The sequence below is a fragment of the Pristiophorus japonicus genome, chromosome 13 (genome assembly GCF_044704955.1).
Source record: "Pristiophorus japonicus isolate sPriJap1 chromosome 13, sPriJap1.hap1, whole genome shotgun sequence".
Taxonomy (NCBI): domain Eukaryota; kingdom Metazoa; phylum Chordata; class Chondrichthyes; family Pristiophoridae; genus Pristiophorus; species Pristiophorus japonicus.
In genome coordinates, this window is record NC_091989.1 from 154,543,196 (window position 1) to 154,566,038 (window position 22,843).

At 43.5% G+C, this 22,843-nt stretch overlaps 1 protein-coding gene across 2 annotated transcripts in view; it reads right to left on the reverse strand.

Moving 5' to 3' along the window:
• Window positions 1-22,843, reverse strand: part of dbndd1 (dysbindin domain containing 1) — a 66,971-nt gene that overhangs the window by 3,020 nt on the left and 41,108 nt on the right. For both annotated transcript variants that reach the window (XM_070898167.1, XM_070898168.1), the window contains exons 3-4: window positions 19,841-19,987; window positions 3,271-3,411 (exon numbers count right to left, since the gene is read on the reverse strand). In XM_070898167.1, the coding sequence (XP_070754268.1) occupies window positions 3,271-3,411; window positions 19,841-19,987 (288 nt within the window). The remainder of the gene's footprint in view (window positions 1-3,270; window positions 3,412-19,840; window positions 19,988-22,843) is intronic.

Here is a 22,843-nt window from a genome sequence, read left to right on the forward strand (position 1 = left end):
CTTAGCTTCAGAATAATATGTTATAGCACTCCTGCCCTTATAAAAGTATATTCACTGATTTACCGAGCGATGCAATAAGAGATCTGTTTGAAGTGTATTAAAAATGGTAAGTTAGTGCATGTAAATATCGCACTCTTTTAGATGCACTACAATCTAAAAATGCTGGATAGTCCTCAGCTGGATCTTGAAACTGACAGGCACATTCCAATCTGCAAAGTCTTTTGATCAAACTGAGTGACATCAGACTGTATTTGGAAGTGGGGCAGGGAGTGAAGTGTTCCTGTTGCTTCTGCTCATTTCAAGCTATTTTAAAATATACTATAGTTACAAAAACAAATGAAATATGTGATCAGTTTAAGTGTTGTGAAGAGGCTGTGCTTTTCCCTCCCCACCACTCCCTTCTTCCAACTATGAGGGAGGGAGGATATCAACATTGATTCTATAGACAAAGATGATAACTGTATAAACAAGTACTGTTGCAATAAAGATACTAATTTGACCACAAATGTTTGCTGTCTCTGCTAGTCTTACAATATTTAGCATCATGAAACCGTCATACTTAGCATCATGAATGAAAGTAACTGATTGCAGCTGTTCCCTCAGAGGAAAAAACATTTCTCACATACCATTTAAGCCTAAGTGGAATTTTATAGTATTATTTATTCATACAAATTACCCCACAGAAAATATGCGGTTTAGCCTGTTTTGGTGTTTATTTCCGACATGAACAATTGTCTTAATCTTGTGTAGCTGCCCTGTTCCCAAATCCTTTTATCCAATTTTCCTTCAACCACCAATCTAGCTTATTCTTAAATGTTGCCGTGATCTATGCTTCAATCACGAACTCTGGCAGCGCATTTGACAGCCTTAAATCCTCTGTGTAAAACAAGTTTCCCCTGCTCTGTTGGCCGAAATCTTTTACATATTCTATTTGTACACCACGGAGAACATTTCACTCTGTGTAAAATGAAAGAAAAAATGTTTAACTAAAGCGATATGTTTCAGCATATGCTCAAAGGAAAATATATTCAGTTCCCAAATTGGTTCTAATCAAATTTATACATATCTTTAAAATCTTAGTTATATTAAAATTAAAAATGACATGATCATAAATTGATTATTATAAATGATTATTTCTTCCTTGTAATCATAAAGTTATTTGAGCTACTTTATTAAGCACAATTTTTTAATTAAATCCTCATTAAAATACTATAATGTGTTTAACTCTCAACAACAATAACAGCAACAACTTGGTTAAACAAAACATATGTTAAGTTTTTCATTCAGCATAAAAGTAAAGCAGTTTCTACTATCAGATGTAATGACTGGCATATGCTGCAAACAGTTGCAACACTTGATAGGTATGTATGGCCATTTGTTTCCGTCTGAGAATAATTTTAGCTTTAGTCTGTATTGTGTCACTGTACCTTGAATTAATTGGCACCTTTGGTAGAACATAAGAACATAAGAAATAGAAACAGGAGTAGGCCATATGGCCTCTTGAGCCTGCCCCGCCATTTAATACGATCATGGCTGATCTGATCCTGGACTCAGCTCCACCTCCTTGCCCGCTCTCCATAACCCCTTATCCCCTTATCGTTTAAGAAACTGCCTATTTCTGTCTTAAATTTATTCAATGTCCCAGCTTCCACAGCTCTCTGAGGCAGCGAATTCCACAGATTTACAACCCTCAGAGAGAAGAAATTTCTCCTCATCTCAGTTTCAAATGGGCAGCCCCTTATTCTAAGATCATGCCCTCTAGTTCTCGTCTCCCCCATCAGTGGAAACATCCTCTCTGCATCCACCTTGTCAAGACCCCTCGTAATCTTACACGTTTCGATAAGATCACCTCTCATTCTTCTGAATTCCAATGAGCAGAGACCCAACCTACTCAACCTTTCCTCATAAGTCAACCCCCTCATTTCCGGAATCAACCTAGTGAACCTTCTCTGAACTGCCTCCAAAGCAAGTATATCCTTTCGTAAATATGGAAACCAAAACTGTACGCAGTATTCCAGGTGTGGCCTCACCAATACCCTGTATAGATGTAGCAAGACTTCCCTGCTTTTATACTCCAAACCCTTTGCAATAAAGGCCAAGATTCCATTGGCCTTCCTGATCACTTGCTGTACCTGCACACTACCCTTTTGTGTTTCATGCACAAGTATCCCCAGGTCCCTCTGTACTGCAGCACTTTGCAATCTTTCTCCATTTAAATAATAACTTGCTCTTTGATTTTTTTTCTGCCAAAGTGCATGACCTCGCACTTTCCATCTGCCAAATTTTTGCCCACTCATTTAGCATGACTATGTCCTTTTGCAGATTTTTTGTGTCCTCCTCACACACTGCTTTTCCTCCCATCTTTGTATCGTCAGCAAACTTGCCTATGTTATACTCAGTCCCTTCTTCCAAGTCGTTAATATAGATTGTAAATAGTTGGGGTCCCAGCACTGATCCCTGCAGCACCCCACTAGTTACTGGTTGCCAACCAGAGAATGAACCATTTAACCCGACTCTGTTTTCTATTAGTTAGCCAATCCTCTATCCATGCTAATATATTACCTCCAACCCCGTGAACTTTTATCTTGTGCAGTAACCTTTTATGTGGCACCTTGTCAAATGCTTTCTGGATTAGTCCTAATTTTCGTCTCTTTTGTTCCAAAATGTTAATCATATTTTAATTTTTAGTCTTGGAATAAAAATCTGCTCAAAAATTGTGATTTTACTATCCATATTTCTGTTCTCATCTTTTCACAAATATTTTCAAAAATAGTTTCAAAGTTCACTTCTTATGCAACTGAAAAAATGTTGAGAAATAAACTGTTGTTTGAATAATGACTAAGACTTGCATACATAAGGAAGAAGGAAATGGAGGGATATAGGGGCAGTGGGGGAGGAGGTAATCAGAGTGAGAGGAAGTAAGTTGAAGTATAAACACTAGCAGAGACCATCTGGGCCAACTGGTCTATTTCTGTGCTGTAGATTCTATGGAATACTTCATCCATTTTAATTTCCAACATCTGTTTTGAAGATGTGGATCACTGGCCAAGTTGTTTAAATCGTACACATAAGTTCAATTTTAGATTTAATCTCATCTATTTATCTCAAATCTTTGTCTTTTAGTTTTAGCCTTCATATAAATTTGTTCTAATTTTAATTTAGTCATCAAATATACAACCAGTATGCTTCATGTCTATTTTCCTCCTCATTTTCCGAATGAAATAGCTAGAGAGCTGGTCTTTATCTCTGCACGTGCTCACTGACACTGACCTGCAGATGAATCATGCGGTGGATTCTCATCATCAGAATCAGCAAAAACCTCTGCAAGTTCTTGGTCAGACATGTCCGTGAGTTCAGTCAGATCCATGAGGTCAAAGTGTACCTCGAGGGATGAGACGCTGCTGAGAGGCTCTGTGAATACAAATGCACAAAAGAAAATGCTTGGTATACATGGAGGGCCTCAGCAGTCAAGCTCTCAAGTAACTGAGTAGTATCCGATCTATATTATGATACAAAATGCAGATTTAGTGGGAGTGCTACACGCACCTTTTTCTGTAGCATCGCTCACAATTGTATTCTGTGTAGAGTGCTGAGCGGAACCAGGTCACAGAAGCATGATTTATAAACCGAACCTGCTCATTTTTGGAATTACCTTAATGTGATTCACCCACCCGTTTGTTGTGGAGTGTGTTGCACCTCACTGTGGTGAGGGATGGGGGGAGAGGAAATCTATCTTCTTGCAGCTAGGTTGTGCTAGCCCACATGTTGTGGGACTGAGATGTGATCTTCAGTGGGTAGTCCCAGGTCTGCAGGAAAAGTGAAACCTCTCAGACTACTGTCCAAAAAATAGAAGTATGTGTGTAAGCTGTGTACCCTTCTGACTACAGCTCTTCCAACAGTCATTCTTTAGGGTGTGGTGGAATTTGTGAGGCACCTGTGAGGTGCAGTATGCTAAATGTATGATATTGAACTGGCCCTCGCACATTCTGCTGCATGTGATAGTTGTGAGGGTCTGCCTCTACATCACTCTTTCCATTGCTCCCAGCCCCTTTCAGACTTTCTGTACTACCTTTTGATTTGGAAGCAAACACGGTGCAAAAGGTGAAGATGTATTTGTGGGATTTTGTTAATGAGTGGAGGTACAACTCCAGAAAAGGCTGGCCTCATCAGAGTTTTTGGAGTATGGACGTGAGCTGGACAAAGGGCTTAATTTGAAGGTAGTGGTATCTGTCATGCTGGGTGATGTAGAATTTGTCTGCCAGTTCTTGGAAGAGGATAATATGACCCTTGTGGAGGAACTGGCCAGCCTGATGATGCCTTTCCTGTGCCACACACGGGACTCCCAAAGCAAGGGTTCTACTCGGAACTCCTTCACAGCAAACGAGCCAAAGGTGGGCAGAGGAAACATTACAGGGACACCCTCAAAGCCTCCCTGAAAAAATGCAACATCCCCACTGACACCTGGGAATCCCTGGCCAAAGACAGCCCTAAGTGGAGGAAGTGCATCCGGGAGGGCGCTGAGCACCTCGAGTCTCATCTCCGAGAGCATGCAGAAATCAAGCGCAGGCAACGGGAAGAGCGTACGGCAAACCAGTCCCACCCACCCTTTCCCTCAACGACTATCTGTCCCACCTGTGAAAGAGACTGTGGTTCTCGTATTGGACTGGTCAGCCACCAAAGGACTCATTTAAAGAGTGGAAGCAAGTCTTCCTCGATTCCAAGGGACTGCCTATGATGATGATGATGATTATGATGACAGGTATTAGAATCCACTCATAGGGCCCAATTTTCCACAAGAAAAAAAAAGGGCGCCCCTCCGAGCTGGGCGCCCGTTTTTCGCGCCTAAAACGGCGCCTAAAAAAAATCCTCGGTAGTCTGCACCTACTTACAGGTCCTCTGGCCCTTGGCGCAGTCAGCACGAGCTGTGGGGGGGCGGAGCCAGGTCCCGGCGCTGAAAACAGTGCCGGGACCTCTGCACATGTGCGCTACAGTCGGCACGCAAGTGCAGTAGCTCCAGGCACCGAACTGTGTGGGAGGGGCCCGAAGCACGCAGCCCCTAGCCCTGGCCCAATGGCCTCACTGGGGCTCCTCCCACGGCCAGCTCCTGCTCCCCGCCTGACCAGACCCGACACTCTCTCCCCCCCCCCCCCGCCGACCAGACACCCGCTCCCCACCCCCCCCGACGACCTCCTCTCTCTCTCTCTCTCTCCCTCCCCCTCTCTCCCTCCCTCTCTCTCTCTCCCCCTCCCACTCAGCGGCACGAACGGCTGCAGAATTCTCCCTGGCTGAAGCACTTTCACACAGGTAGGAAGATGGTTTATTTAATCTTTTCGTGGCTTATAAATGTTTATTCAGGTTGGATTTATTTGTATAATATTTGTAGAAGTATAAATAAGGATTTATTGTAGAATTTAATGAGTTCCCTTCCCCCCCCCCCTCCCCCACACCTCGTTCTGGACGCCTAATTTGTAACCTGCGCCTGATTTTTTAATGTGTAGAACAGGTTTTTTCAGTTCTACAAAAATCTTCACTGGCTCCATTCTACTTTAGTTTGGAGTACATTTTCACTGTGGAAACTTTCAAATCAGGCGTCAGTGGCCGGACACGCTCCCTTTTGAAGAAAAAATTCTGTTCTAAACTAGAACTGTTCTACCTGACTAGAACTGCAGAAAAAAAAATGTGGAGAATTGCGATTTCTAAAATAGTCCGTTCTCCACCAGTTGCTCCTAAAAATCAGGCGCGAATCATGTGGAAACTTGGGTCCACAGTGAATGTACATCAGATTGGAAAAAGGATCAATAAGCCCCAGAATGATTTTCAGTGAGATTATAGGCCTCCTCCCAGAAAGTATCCGTTTTACAGTAACATTTCTTGACCTTGTTTGTAGATCTATGAAGGGAAAGCTATGAAAGCAGCAGGGTGAGTGGTCCTGACCTTCATGACAGGTGTTAGATTAATATATGGGGAGCAGCTATCTATAGGTTTGATGTATACACTTGATGTTATGGGTAATGGCTCATATAAATTAAGAAGCATTTTGTAACTCCCAATAAATCTTGCATCCTGAATGGAATTCCATCATGGATTTGCATCATCTTGATCCAAATTCACAACAGGTTAGGCAGCACACTGTGCATGGTCTATCTCAATAATGTATTTTGTGCTATTGTGCAACCAAATACAATCTGCCTGTATTACTCATCCTGACCCAAAAGTCAGGATCTGTGAAGGATGATATTATACTGAGTTTGTTCTCTATTTAGGGTGAATCCAATCCCCGCAACCCCCCCAACCCCCATCCCGAGCTTCTGCAGTGAGAAGTGCTGGAGTCTGCTATTTATCATGCCTGACTGTGTGGGAGCCTACGTGGAGGTAAGAGGAGGCTAGGAATAATAAGAAATTAAATAAGTTACATTAGTAAGACACGCTACAATAGCAAAACCTTGTTTTCAGATCATCCATATCCGAACAGATCTATACATAATTTAAATGAGATGCACAGATTACCATCATATTTAAAAGATTACTTGTAAAGTTAACCTATTAATGTGCACAATTATAGCTATGGTCACCACTCATGGCTTAAAATGGCAGCAGAGGAAATCATACTAATTTGTTTGCCAGCACAATAAACTATTGAAATATATAATTGTGCCACTTGCTTGTAATACGATGATGTAGATGAAAGTGATGTGCAACCTTTCTCGTTCTGTTCCATCCTCCAACAAAATGAAAACTTCATTGTGACTTGCTTTGATGCTAAACTTGATCTTGGTATTTAACAGAGTCAGACAAAGGTGAAAATTCTGAGTTTGCTGCGAACATCTGATCATACACCATTAAAACCGACATTTTGGAGCGAATGCGGGTTGAAAACACAATGAACCTACCAAACCTCAGATTTTAATGCTATGAAGTAGGCCTGAGAGAATATTGATTGAGAAACTGTACTTGAGAAGAAAGCAGCAGTGAAGTGTTTGATTTTGAAGAAAATAGAAGCAATTTAATTGAAATACATATTTTTAACAAAGTAGAGGCAGCGCCTTTGATGGCTCAGTGAGTTTATCCAGTGAGTAACTGAGCCATACAGACCATCAGGATTGCAGTTCAATCCATGGCCTGTGCTGAGTTCACTGATCTCTGCTAGGGTGACATTAGGAGCTCTTAAATTGGCCGTAGAACCCTTGGATTAGGAAAGAGGGAGATGGGCAGTGTTCCTGACCCTGACTGCTATCCAATGAGTGCGAGTGAAAGTACGCCTGAATAGACGCTGTTTAATCGAGCTCAACTCCAACGCCTCATGATCAGATAGCGAGGTATTGGACAGTACCCGGTGCCTGAGGAAATATACTCCAATAAGAGGAGGAGAGAAAATTGGTACAAGAAAAAAAAAGTACTAGAATCATTTTAAGACCACGCCACAGATGATTACATAAAAGATTTAAAATAATTCAAGTGAATCAAAAAGGGAGGCTACTGAAGGAAAAGCTGAGTGAAATAATTAAATTGAAAATAGAACATGGTTTTAAAAAAATTGCTGGGATACAAGAAGAATTTCAAAGTTAAACTATAATTGGGAACATTAAGGGGAATGAAAGGTCAGTCCGAGAGTAGGTGATGAGAATACAATAAAGCTTCTGATTGATTTATAAGTATTCACAAGAGAAATAAGTGTCAGTGTCCAAGCCCTGGAAGAGAGACTCCAAATGTGTGCCTTTAGACCTGGCCGTTTCTCACAATGAGGAACAATCTTGTAGGGATTAGACCCTGGACCTTTGCTTTTTGGGATTGTAGGAGGATTAGTGATGAATAAAATAGTGAAATAAATGCCAGTCAATTCTTTGCATTAAATATAGAAATGAGAAGGACAGGAGTTGAAAATTGGGAATTCAGTGCCAAAATGATAAGTGTGACCTGAGCATTATTCATTTATAAAATAAATTGCTGTTCATGCACTGGAGAATAATTCAGTAATTATCTAAAAATGGATTTATCTGAACCACGAAAAAGTTACAGAATTTGGCCTGAATAGTTTACCTTTATATAACACTGATTAGGCCTCTGTCGAAGTATTGTGTTCAGTTCTGGCCACCACACTTTAGGAAGGATGTCAAGGCTTTACAGAGGGTGCAGAGAAGATTTACTAGAATGGTATCAGGCATGAGGGACTTCAGTTATGTGGAGAAGCTGGGGTTGTTCTTGTCTTTTATAGTCTCTTGAACACTCTTAGTTTAACTTAACTATTTATTTGGGAGATTTCAGACAGCCATGTGGAACTTTAAAATGGCGTTCCTTCACAGACGCTCTCTCTCAATACTTTACCTCCTAGCTAGTGGGTGCTATACATTATCTCATTACACCTTTCCTTTCATAAGAAACAAAAATGAATTAAAGTTAGCTTCAATATAAACGGATAGTTAACTTCTTATGAATACATGTATTAAACAACTACAAGTTTAACAAACAACAACAAAATTCTTGTCTTATTAATTCTTTATCCAAGTGTCCAGTGTACATGATTTCTTATTTCTGTACATAGTGCTCTAGGTATTTTGGTGTTGCGGGATTCTGTTGCTTCGCCTCAGACTGCTTGTTTCAGTGGTGTTCTGTGCACTGATTGCTTTAGTCCCTTTATCAGTGCTCTGAGGAGAAATAGCAGGCAACATATCCCTGTTTTCAGGCATTGTTGTTGAAGTGCTGTTTCGTGTGTTAGTTGGCTGTGTAGTCAGCGGATCGTCTGTGGGTGTCACTGAGATCTCGAGTTTCGATGAATGTCTCGGCGCTCTCTCTCAGATGTTTTCTATTTCTGCGATACTCTTCTGTAATGAACTGATATGAACGAATGCTGACTTGTTTCTGAACCTGAACCTGAGCTTTTTGCCACTCTTTGCTTTCTCGTGTTTGTTACAGTCTCACTGTTTCGCCTTCCTGCAGTGTAGGAAGTGCTGTAGTAGTAATGTGTTTATTTGGCATGGTTCTTTTCTTTGTTGATGATAACGTCGTGTATGATTCTTGGTTTCAGTAGTTCATTTGCGATTGGGATGTTTGTCTTTGTGCGGCGACCGAGCAAGTGTTGTGCTGGCGAACTGTCAAGGCCTTGGTGTGTTTTGCCAGATGAGAAGGTTCATGTAGAAGTCACCAGTCTTTGTCTTCTTGATTAACCGCTTTGCGAGCTTAACCGCATTCTCAAACTTTTGTTGCTTTGTGGATATTTTGGTGAGCTTGTTGCGTGATCGAATCCATATTCTGTGACAAAGTTTGTGAACTGTTGTGAATTGAAGGGAGGTCCATTGTCGGATTGAACCTTGCCTGGAATACTGTGGTTGGAGAAGTATTTCTTGAGGTATTTGATGATGACAGTGGCATCTTTCTTTCCATGCAGATTGTCTATCTCGAAATAATCCGAGTAGTTGTCCACTGTGCATAAGTAGTCTTTGCCATCGAGTGTGACTATGTCACAACTAATTTTTTCCCACGGTCTCTGAGGGAGGTTGTGACTTATCAATGGTTCTTTTGGTTGGCTCGATTGATAGGTGTTACATGTTTCACACTTTGAAATATAGGGCCCAAGTTTCCACATGATTTGCGCCTGATTTTTAGGAGCAACTGGTGGAGAACGGACTATCTTAGAAATCGCAATTCTCCACATTTTTTTTTCTGCAGTTCTAGCCAGGTAGAACAGTTCTACTTTGAAACAGAATTTTTTCTTCAAAAGGGGGCGTGTCCGGCCACTGACACCTGATTTCAAAGTTTCCACAGTGAAAACGTACTCCAAACTAAAGTAGAATGGAGCAAGTGAAGATTTTTGTAGAACTGAAAAAACCTGTTCTACACATTAAAAAATCAGGCGCAGGTTACAAATTAGGCGTCCAGAATGAGGTGGGGGGGAAGGGAACTCATTAAATTCTACAATAAATCCTTATTTATACTTCTACAAATATTATACAAATAAATCCAACCTGAATAAACATTTATAAGCAAAGAAAAGATTAAATAAACCATCTTCCTACCTGTGTGAAAATGCTTCAGGCACGGAGAATTCTGCAGTCAGCCTGAGGCACCCGTTCTGCCCGAGAGGAGGCGCCCGTTCTTTCCCGCGGAGGGGAGGGAGGGGAAGGAGACAGCAGTTTGTTGCCGCGGAGGGGAGGGAGGGGAAGGAGACAGCAGTTTGTTGCCGCGGAGGGGAGGGAGGGGAAGGAGACAGCAGTTTGTTGCCGCGGAGGGGAGGGAGGGAGGGGAAGGAGACAGCGGTTTGCCGCCGCGGAGGGGAGGGAGGGGAAGGAGACAGCAGTTTGTTGCCGCGGAGGGGAGGGAGAGGAAGGAGACAGCGGTTTGTTGCTGCGGAGGGGAAGGAGACAGCAGTTTGCCGCCACGGAGGGGAGGGAGAGGAAGGAGACAGCGGTTTGTTGCTGCGGAGGGGAGGGAGAGGAAGGAGACAGCGGTTTGTTGCCGCGGAGGGGAGGGAGGGGAAAGAGACAGCAGTTTGTTGCCGCGGAGGGGAGGGAGGGGAAGGAGACAGCGGCTTGTTGCCACGGAGGGGAGGGAGGGGAAGGAGACAGCGGTTTGTTGCCACGGAGGGGAGGGAGGGGAAGGAGACAGCGGTTTGCCGCCGCGGAGGGGAGGGAGGGGAAGGAAACAGCGGTTTGTTGCCGTGGAGGGTGGGGAGGGGAAGGAGACAGTGAGAAGGCTGCAAGTGCTGATGTGCTGATGGCAATGTGCTTTTATTTAAAAAATTTTCAAAAATTAAACAGCTACAAAGAACTACAAAAATGGCCGCGTGCCAATGTTTTTTTCATACTGAGCATGCGCGAACGCTCCAACGCGCACGCGCAGCATTGCCGGCAGGAAAAAAACTAATTTAAATAGTACCCGCCCCCTCCCACTTACAAAATCGGCGCGAGTGTAGGCTCCGCCCCCCTGGGTGCCGCGCCAAACAGACAAGGCGCTGCAAAGCGCTCGAGAATAGCGCGTTTTTTTTCTGGCGCCGTTTTAGGTGCAAAAAACGGGCGCCCAGCTCGGGGGGGCGCCCGTTTTTTATCCTGTGGAAACTTGGGCCCATAGTCTCTTATGTCACTGTTCAGTCCTGGCCAGTAAACAGATTCTCTGGCACGTCGAAGAGTGCTCTCAACGCCAGTGTGAGCAGCATGAAGTCGCTGACAAATGTCGGATCTAAGAGATTTTGGTATGACACAGTGATAGCCTTTGAAGACTATGCCATCCTGTGTTGTGAGATCATCACGAACTTTGAAGTATGCATGCATGTCAGGCGGGCATTCATGTGGCGTTTCTGGCCATCCCGTTATGATTTGTTGTATGACCAGTTGTAGTGTGGAGTCGCTTGCAGTTGCGCGTTGTTTGATAGTCAGTCCTTGTTTGGAGAGTGGGAGAAAATCCACCATGTGGATGAATTCCACTGCAATTTCTGTCGGTGATCTCTCCACGTTTTCAAGGTATGCGCGCGAGAGGGTGTCTGCTAGGTACATTTCTTTTCCTGGTTGATACTTTATTTCAACGTCATATTGGTTGAGCCGAATGAGCAGACGTTGTAGTCGCTTGGGTACTGCAGATAGCAGCTTGCGTCGTATAGCAACCAAAGGCTTATGGTCTGTCCATTGCGTGATCTTGCAACTGTATACATATTGATGGTTTTGTTCCATTCCGAAGACTTGAGCAAACAGCTCCTTTTCGATTTGAGAGTATCGCATTTCTGCTGGAGTGAGTGCTCGGCTCACATATACAATTTGTTGTCCCTGTTGCAGAAGGACGAACCCAAGACCCTTGCTCAAAGAATCTCCTTGACCTTTGGTTGCAAGTTTGTGGTCAAAGTACCTGAGCACCGGAGAATCTTGTCACACATTGTTTGATAGCTTCAAATGCTTTGTCTTGTTCTTCAGTCCATTTGCAGACCATGTCTTTATGAGTAAGCCGTCGCAGAGGCTCACTGAGGTCTGTGTTATGTATGTAATAACTCGATAGACTGAATACTGTAAACTAACACAGGTACAAACCTGGCTCTGCTTTATTAGGGCCCAAAGTAACATTACATGATGGCTTGCCTTTATACCTGGGCCACGCACACGTACGTACAGCCCAATGACATCCGACAGTGGCGCCACCTGGTGGCTAGTAATCCCAAGCATAAACATATGACAATATCCCCCTTTAAGATATTAGTAATAGTCTTTTTGCAAATTGAGACCGTCCGGGGCTTTCCACTCCCGAGTTGATCGTCTCAATTCAACTCCAGCCTTGGGTGAGCGTTCTGAGTCTGTTGTGACTGGGGACTGGGTAGCCAGTCTGTTGGGAGTGGCAATGACCATGTCAGGGATTGAAAGTCCAGATTCATTGATGACAGTGGAGTCCTCTGATGACTGAGGGTAGGTTGGTTGGTCACTGATTGTGTCTTCCTCAGACTGTTCCGGTTCATCCATGTGCCGCAGCTTTATCTGATCAACATGTTTCCTGCATGTTTGCCCATTCTTGAACTTGACGATAAACACTCTGTTCCCCTCCTTGGCTGTAACAGTACCGGCGATCCACTTGCGACCTTGACCATAATTTAGTACATACACAAGATCGTTAACAGAAATGTCGCATGACACAGCAGTGCGATCATGATACCACTGCTGACTTTGATGTCTGTATTCAACATGATCGTTCAAGTCAGGGTGGACAAGAGAGAGCTTGGTCTTGAGACCTCTCTTCATCAATAGTTCAGCATGGGGGACCCCGGTAAGCATGTGGGGTCTTGTCCTGTAACTAAGCAATATGCATGACAAGTGAGTCTGCAGTGAACCTTGAGTTACACATTTCATACTCTACTTGATGGTTTGGACAGCACGCTCTGTTTGACTATTAAATGCGGGTTTGAATGGTACTGACCTCACATGTTTGATACCATTGAGTTTCATGAACTCTTGAAATTCCAGACTAGTGAAGTAAGGTCCGTTGTCGCTTACAACGATGTCGGGCAGACCATGAGTGGCAAATATGACACGAAGACTCTCAATGGTAGCTGTGGATGTACTGGATGACATGATTATACACTCTATCCACTTGGAATATGCATCCACCACAACTAAAAACATCTTTCCCAGGAAGGGACCTGCAGAGTCGATATGGATCCTGGACCATGGTTTAGATGGCCACGACCACATACTCAGCGGCGATTCCGCTGGTGCTTTACTTAGCTGCATGCAAGTGTTGCACTGATACACACATGATTCCAGGTCAGAGTCAATTCCAGGCCATCATACATGAGACCTGGCAATGGCTTTCATCATGACAATACCGGGATGAGTGCTATGTAGATCATGTACAAATTTCTCTCTGCCTTTCTTCGGCATAACAGCACGATTACCCCACAGTAAACAATCTGACTGAATGGACAGTTTGTCTTTGCGACGGTTGTAAGGTTTGGTGCCATCACCCATTTGCTTGGGTATGGCAGAACAATCACCACTACAGACACAATGTTTCACAACTGATAATATTGGGTCCTGGCTGGTCCAGGTCTTAACTTGTTGAGCCGTGACAGGGGTTCCTTCACTTTCAAAAACATCCATAACTAACAGTAGGTCTGCAGGTTGTGGCGTCTCCATCTCCGGTGTGGGCAACGGCAGACGGCTCAGTGCATCGGCACAATTCTCGGTGCCAGGTCTATGGCGAATGACATAGGCATAGGCAGATGTCAGCGTCCACCTCTGGATGCGGGATGATGCATTGGTATTGATAGCTTTGTTTTCTGAAAACAATGAAATGATTGGCTTGTGATCTGTTTCCAGTTCAAACCGAAGACCAAACAGGTACTGACGCATCTTTTTAACCCCATACACACAGGCTAATGCTTCTTTTTCTACCATGCTGTAGGCTCTTGCCGCCTTTGACAAACTTTTAGAAGCATACACAACAGGTTGTAGTTTACCCGACTCATTAGCTTGTTGGAGCACACAACCAACTCCATATGACGAAGCATCACAGGCTAATACTAGACGCTTACACGGATCATAATGTACCAGCAGCTTGTTAAGAGCAAAGTAGATTAGTAGCTTTCTCAAAAGCTCTATCTTGAGACGCACCCCAAACCCAGTTGTCACCTTTTCTTAGCAGCATGTGCAGTGGCTCTAATGAAATGCTCAATCTAGGTAGGAAATTACCGAAGTCGTTGAGTAGACCAAGGAACGAACGCAGCTCCATCACATTCTGAGGCTTGGGTGCATTTTTGATGGCCTTGGTTTTCGAGTCCGTAGGCCTGATACCATCAGCAGCAATTTTTCTCCCCGGGAATTCGACTTCCGGTGCCATGAAGACACACTTCGAATGTTTCAGTCTGAGTCCCACTTTGTCCAGACGATGTAGAACCTCTTCCAGGTTGTTCAGATGTTCGGCGGTGTCACAACCTGTGACCAGGATGTCATCTTGGAACACGACGGTTCTAGTGACAGACTTCAGTAGACTCTCCATGTTCCTCTGAAATATGGCTGCAGCCGAGCGAATTCCAAAAGGACACCTGTTGTAGATAAACAGTCCTTTATGAGTGTTAATGCACTTAAGTTTCTTCGACGTCTCGACCAGCTCCTGTGTCATGTAGGCCGACGTCAGATCCAGTTTAGTGAACAACTTCCCCCCGGCTAGCGTTGCAAACAGGTCATCAGCCTTCAGTAATGGGTATTGATCCTGTTTCGAAACTAGGTTGATTGTAACCTTGCAGTCTCCACAAATCCTGACAGTGCCATCACTCTTCAACACAGGAACAATGGGGCTGGCCCATTCGTTAAATTCGACCGGTGATATGACCCCTTCACGCTGGAATCTGTCCAGTTCGATTTCGACCTTCTCCATCATCATGTACGGAACCGCCCGAGCTTTATGATGGACGGATCTTGCATTCGAGTCCACGTGGATTTGCACCTTGGCTCCAGTGAAACTGCCGATGCCTGGTTCAAACAGCGAGGGGAACTTACTCAGCACTTGAGCACATGGAGTATCACCCTCCAACGACAATGCTTTGATATCATTCCAATTCCATTTGATTTTTTCTAGCCAATTCCTGCCGAACAGCGTTGGACTATTGCCTGGAACAATCCATAACAGTAAATCATGAACCGCATCATCATACGACACCTTGACTACTGCACTGCCAATCACCATTATGAGTTCTTTAGTGTACGTACGCAACTTGGCATTGACTGGACTCAGCTTAGGCCTCACAGCCTTGGTATCCCACAGCTTGTCGAATGTCCTCTGGCTCATTATTGATTGACTCGCACCCATGTCCAATTCCATTGGTAGCGGCACACCGTTAAGTTTCACATTAATCATTATCGGTTGGCTCTTTGTTAGGAACGAATACAGTCCATACACTTCCTCCTCTGGTATCTCGGATTGCATATCCGGATCCGCGCTATACTGGTCATCATCCTCCAAGCGGTGTGTCGCAGCACGCTTGCTCACAGTTGCGGACACATGCGCTGGAGATGACCCAGTCTCAAAGCCTTTCCAAATGTACTGTTTAAACCGACACTGATGAGGCCAATGATTGCTCCCACAACACCAACATGGTGAAATCGGATGAATTCCCGTTGGCGGACTTTGGGCAGCCACAGGTTTCGCATACGCAGTCGAGTAGGCCCTGCCATATGCAGCTCTGCCAAACGATGATGCAATCTTGTTTACAGTACTTGCTAAGTTCCAATTTTTCGATGATATCTGCTTTAAGTTTTTGTCCGTCATCATGTATGTCTGGGCAATCGTGATGGCCTTGCTCAAATCCAGTGTCTCCACCGCCAGTAGCTTACGCAGGATCACCTCGTGGTTGATGCCAATTACAAAAAAGTCCCGCAGAATGTCTCCTAACACGGTTTCAAACTTACAAGGTCCAGCTAGACGTCTTAGGTCGGCAACGAATTCCGACACATCCTGGCCCTCAGAATGAACGTGCTTATAGAATCGATATCATGAGATGATGATGCCTTCTTCTGGTTTGAGATGGTCACGTACCAGAGCACACAATTCCTCACAGTCCTTGTCCGTTGGACTTGCAGGCGAGAGAAGATTCTTTGAGTCCATAGATTTTCGGACCGCAAACCATGAGGAAGTCCCCCCTGCGCCTAACTGCGTCAGTGGATTCCTCCATTTTGTTGGCCACGAAGAACTGGTTCAGGCGAGCTTCAAAATCTGCACAGTCCTCTCCCTCCACGAATCTCTCCAGAATTCCAATTGAGCTCATTTTTGCATGCGAAGGTTCTTAAGTTACCTCGTCGCCAAATGTTATGTATGTAATAACTCGATCGACTGAATACTGTAAACTAACACAGGTACAAACCTGGCTCTGTTATATTAGGGCCCAAAGTGATTACATTACACGATGGCTTGCCTTTCATACCTGGGCCGCACACACGTGCGTACAGCCCAATGACCTCCGACAGTGGCACCACCTGGTGGCTAGTAACTCCAAACATACATACATGACAGCCTGAAAGATCTGGCAAGAATTTTGCGAGGTACTTTGTCATGCCGACAGATCGTTGTACACCTGCGACATCCTGCGGTTTCTGCATTTCGTTGATTGCGACCACTTTGCTTGGGTCGGCTTTGAGCCCATCACTAGACAGTATGTGTCCCATGTATTTCACTTGGGAGCTCTTGTATTCAAACTTATCGAGGCTCTCTGCCTCTCTGCATGAATTTGCTTAAGTTTGCGTCATGATCGTGATTGGCCTCTTTAAGTGACCAGTGATCAAGATATCATCCATCTAAACCCTCAAGGTTCTGGTCTAGCTTCTGCTAGAAGATTTCCGGGGCAGGACTGAAGCCAAATGGCATGCTATTATATTGATATTGTTCCCATGGAGTCTGGAAGGTCGTGAGGTAGGAGGACACTGTGTCTAGTTCACATTGCAAGGAACCCTCCTTGCAGTCTGCTTTAGTGAAGACCTTTACATTTGACATCTGTGGCAAGATGTTATTGATCACAGGAAGTGGATAGTGTCCACGTTTCAGGGCATTGTTCAGATGTTGAGGGTTGATACATACTCGTATCTTTCCATTTGGTTTTTGTACAGTCACTAGACTGGATATCCAATCCGTCTGTTCAACAACTTTCGTGATGATTTGTCGATTTTCCAAATGATCGAGTTCCTCTTTTAGCGTTTGTTTGATCGCTATTGGCACCCGTTTGGGTGGCATTACAGCTGGTGTCACTGATTCATTAAGTTCAAGGTGAACTGTCCCTGGCATGTGTCCAAGTCCTTTAAACACATTCGGACACACATTGTTGACATCAGTTTGTGACGCTAGCGAGATTTTTTGCCTTGTTTGTAGTTTGCGATTCGCATGGTTCATTTACCACTGCGATATTCTGATGCTGCACTTTTATCAGTTGTAGCTGTTGAGCAGTGCGTGAGCCAATCAGTGGTGCACTTTGGCCCTCAAATAACACAAAGGGCACAACGTACTTTTGCTTGTTCTTTGCATTTTCCAGTGGCACATTACAAGTCCCTACCACTGGAATGGTTGCACGGTTGTCTTATAGTGACAGTATTATCTTAGATTATTTTATCTTTAAGCCTTTTGGTAAGTATCTAAGAGGTAGCACATTGTATGTGGCCTCACAATCTATTTGCATTTTTACCATTTGACCTTTAATGGAGAAGGGAGCCGTGATCTTGTTAGGATACTTTCTGTAAGCTTTGTCTTTGTGCGATCGATTTTACCAAGCATCTTTACAGTCATGACTTCAAAATCAGAATCATAACTCTCTTCATATAGTGCATGAACTTTTGGCTTGCCCTTATATTTAGAGTTAGGTGTAGACTTCTGCCTCGATCCATTCTGTCTACACTTTTGAGAAAAGTGATTTAGTTTGTCGCAACTTGTGCAGATCTTCCCATATGCTGGACATTTAGTTTTTGACAGCTCATGTCTTTTGCCACAATATCTGCAATTGTTCGTGAACTCTTTGTCTGTGCATTCTTTCTTTGTGGGTTGGGGTTTCTGACTAACAGCTTTGACATCTTCAGAGTCGGTTTTAGTGAGTCTCATGGATTTCATTTGCGCAACTGTGGCCTCTGTAGATTTACAGAGCATCATTCATTTATTGAGTGTTAGGCTTAATTCTTGCAACAGCCTCATGCAGAGTGTTATCAGATATTGCGCAGACTATGCGGTCTCTGATGAAATCATCCCTCAAATTACCGAAATCACATGACGATGCTAGCTCTCTCACTTTCACGAGATATCTGTCAAACTGTTCGCCCCTTGTACTCAGTTGTTAAACTGGTACCATTCATAGATGATGTTGATTTTACCTTTACAGTGCTCTTCCCAGAGCTTCAAAATAATCCCAATTTCCTGCTTGTCTTCCTCTAATTTGTAGGGAAGATTTTTGTGGATATCTAGGGCATCGCTGCCATAGGCAATGATAAATGTTGTGACCCTAACTCTATCTGTTTTTTCTACAATATTCGTGATAATTTCATAGCTGTCCCACAGCTGTTTGAATTTTGTCCAATTGGCTTTCAAACCACCAGTCACCTGCAATGGAGGTGGGAGAGGAATGTGCGCGGGAGTTGGCACCGTGGTGGTCATAATAGCTCGCTACAGTTTAGGACTTTGAGTTTGTCACATACAGGTGTACAGTTCAAATACCCAGAGGACTAGAACAAGTCTAATAGTAAAATATCGTGGCCATGTAATTGTAGAAATACTTTTTCAATTTAGGCTCTACTTATGCCACTTTAAGTTTATTTTACTAATGCCTCTAGATTATTTTACAAGCTTATGACTATTTATCGCCCTTCTCAGATCCACATGCAATGTGTAGGAAGCACGCTCTGCACTGTACTGCATAACATCAATTTAGTTCAGCGTAACATCGATTTAGTTCAACTTAACTATTTATTTAGGAGATTTCAGATTGCCACGTGAGCTTTAAAATGGTGTTCCTTCACAGACCCTCTCTCTCAATACAGCTCCCTATACCTCCTAGCTAGAGGCCGCTGTACGATATCTTGTTATACTCCTTAGAACAAAGAAGGTTAAGAGGAGATTTGATGAATGGTTTTGGTTTTGATAGAGAAACTGTTTCCAGTGGCAGAAGGGTCGGTATCCAGAGGATACAGATTTAAGGTGATTGGCTAAAGAACCAGAGGCGACGTGAGGAAATATTTTGTTACACAGCGAGCTATTGTGATCTGGAATGCACTGCCTGAAAGGGTGGTAGAAACAGATTCAATAGTAACTTTCAAAACAGAATTGGATATATCCTTGAAGGGAAACAATTTGTCGGGCTATAGGAAAGGAGCAGGGATGTGGGACTAGTTGGATAGTTCTACCAAAGAGCCGGCATAGGCGTGATGGCCGAGTGGCCTCCTTTTGTGCTGTATCATTCTATGATTATATGAATCGGACAGGATATAAAATGTTTTCTCTCTTTCTGTGTTCCCCGCAACATACAGGCACCAGGCAGGCATACAAACTATTCCAAAACATTTACAAAAATTGCTTTCAGCCGGAGACTAGCCTGGATTATTTGCCTGCCAATTTTGCCTTCCTTCCTGTTTGATAGCATGTGGCATGTCATTTTCCAAATGGTGAACAAGATTGTACACTCATTGTTTGGAAAAATGCGAGTAAAAGCCTGCATTGCACCAACTCATGGTACAATGTACAAGAGCATTAATGCAAATCTTGTACACTGGAACATTGCTGAAAACCTTTATGAACCAGAAGGACTTTCAGTTCCTTTTACAATTAATCGGATAATCAGATTCAGGATGTTATGAATGCATTTCAGGCAGTAGAACAAGCAAGTTAATATATTAGGACAGGTAATACATACGCCTTCTCTCTACCACCTGCAGTAGGCCTGATGTGGAAATTGGGATTCCGTCCTCCTCATCTACAGGGGGGCTGTGAGATTCTGAATTAGCTGTCTGCTCGCGATCGTTTGGCTTCTTTGGACTCTGTTTGCTTTTGTCAAACTCTCCTAATTTCAAAAAGAAAAATACATTATTTAAAAAATGCATAAAGCAAAGATTTAATTCCACCCATCACTCCCAACCATTGCCCTTAAACTGGTTCCTGATTTCCAAATCATCACATTTGAAAATTCTCATCCATGTCTATAATCCCTCTGTGGTTGAACTAAATGTGAACAAATATTGTATGTGAACATATGTATATAGATATATAAATAACTGTATATATGGGTGTTCAATGGAATATGAGTATATTTATGGGGTGTTTGAAAGTGAGCACGAACATCGGGGTATATTTAATTGTGTCTGGCTCTGTGGGGAGAATAAAACAGTGCTGCTCTTGGCAGCATGTAATAGATTGAATTTATATTATATGCGTACACATGCAGTTATACAGTGTACATATGTGTATGCATGTATCGAGACGTATGTATGTGTTTAAAGATAAAGATATGAGCTTGTGTGGGGGGGCTAAAGTATGTGTGTTCAAAAGCAAGTGCTTGTGATCATGTATATAGATAGGTATACTACTTTTGTTTGTGTGGTAAAAGTATGAATGTGCGTGTTAATATATAGTGTCCATATGGGGAGATTTCATTGTCCAAATCATTTGTGTAAAGCAATTGCTGTTAGAATTGCCTCCATCTGGTAGTAATTAATTCATTTCTCAGCTAGCAACTCATTAAATATTGATAGCTGCATTGGCAGGGAGAGCACAATGTGTTGCCAATAAATAACTGTACAACATGGCATGAAAAAAAGACCAAATAGAATCCTCTCGCATTACATAGAAACCACAGCAAAGAGTATTCAATTATATTTAAGCTAAAAATAAAAACAAACAAAACCACACTGAATAGGTGATAAAAGCAGCAGTATAGCCTGTTTAAAGGCCAAAGAAATCTTCCGTTTCTTCTGTAATGTTGATAATGTTACTAGAAATTAAGATTCATTAGACATTATTAAGATAAAACTTCACAACCTCAGACAGAAATTACTTATAAAGCTTACGAAAAACATAAAAACAACCCCCCCTCTTTTGTGAACAGTTCTTCAAGAGATAGAGCTTCAAATGTGGTTCAGAGTTTGAAAGTAAAACCATAGTCCTTTAACAGCACATCATCTAATACCATGATAGATATTTATCAGTAATATGTGTAAAAGTATGTCAGTGTATTCGTACTAAAAGAAATAAAACCTGAAAATGCTGAAATTGTGAAATGCTGGAAATACACGAGAGGTTTGACAGCATCTGTAAAGGGAAAAGACAGCTGTAGACCCTTAGTAATATTATTTTTTCTTGTTAGCAAGTGTCTGAAATGCATGGAAACCCTTCACCACACTTAGCAGTCTCCAAACCAGGTTACTGAAAAATATGCACAGGTGGAGTTTCTGTTTATCGGATATAGAGTGAACATGCTCTCCCAAAGGACACACCTTGCTTACCTAAGCCCAGATGTTAGCAAGCAGGAGTAATACTGGAAATAAGTTGTGGGTAAATTCTTAACCCCCGGTGGTTAGGTCCCATTAATGAGCCACATTGGCTGATCAATCATCAACAGTGTCCTGGAATTCTGCAATTTGCCTGGCTCAGACACTGGATTATCCAGTCTACCAATGACGATTGACATGCTTCTATTCTTCCATCACCAGATGTGTCATTTTGGAGCACTCTTGACCCCAAAGAGAACCTGCTTATCTCAATCCTGCCCCCAAGAAGGACAGTCACTAATTGGTCATTAAATAACTTGAGAGTATGGGTTTGAGCCCCTGCTAGGGGATAGGCAGATAGCAGGAACTCGACACGAGTGCACGGTGAGATGTACAACTCGCTATAAAATGTGAGAGTGATTTACCATCATCCTCCCTCCGCAGCATGAATGTGCAATATATCCCTTTGAATTGTGAAGCTTCAGCAGCAATTGTCCTGCCACTGGAGCCTGGAAGGTGCGTTCGGGTCGTCTCAGCTGGATCATCTCCACGCAGTCGTGCTGAGCGGTCTGTGCCTCAGGTGCTGTGCTGGTCTGCTCTCCGGTGCCTGGTCCAACCTCAGGTGAGGGCTTGCTTTGCCTCTGAGCGCGGGGGACGTCGATCGCTGGAGGGATGAAATCTTTCCAGCTCCAATGGATCTTCTCCATCCACCTTCTTCCGAGTAACGTTGGTCCATCACCTGCAACAATCCACATTGGTAACCTGTGCACCGCGCCATCATGGAGTACCTTTACATCCGCACTACCAACGACTGGGATAAGTTCATCGGTGTAGGTGCGCAGCTTTGCCTGAACCAGGACCAACTTGGGTCATTCAGCTTGATTGTCCTCAAGCCTCTCAAAGGCTTCTTGATTCATTACTGACTGGCTCGCCCCTGTGTTCACTTTCATGAAGACTGGAATGCCGTTTATCTCGACTTCCATCCTGAACGGGGAACATTCTGTGGTGCAGGTAAACATACCATACACCTCATTGTGGGGCTGAGCTGCCTCTCTGACTACCTCTTCATAATCCGCACTGGATTCATGGCCATCTGCAGACTCTTCATCAACACAGTGAGTCATATTTCTTTTACACATTCGCTGGAGGTGGCCCTTTGTGCTGCAGCCTTTACACACATAGTCCTTAAAACGGCACTGGTGAGCCCTGTGATTCCCTCCGCAACGCTGGCATGGTGCTAACCGATTAGCCCCCCTCGGCAGACTCAGAGTTAAGGGACTCGGGGGCCTGTTCTCTCTCCCCTGAGGAGATTCATGTTCTAAGAATCTGCTCTCACCTGCACATCCAGCGGAAAAGACCTATGAGGAATTGTGTGCTCTGATTCGGGACCATCTCAAACCTAAAGAAGGCATCATTATCTCAAGATATCGCTT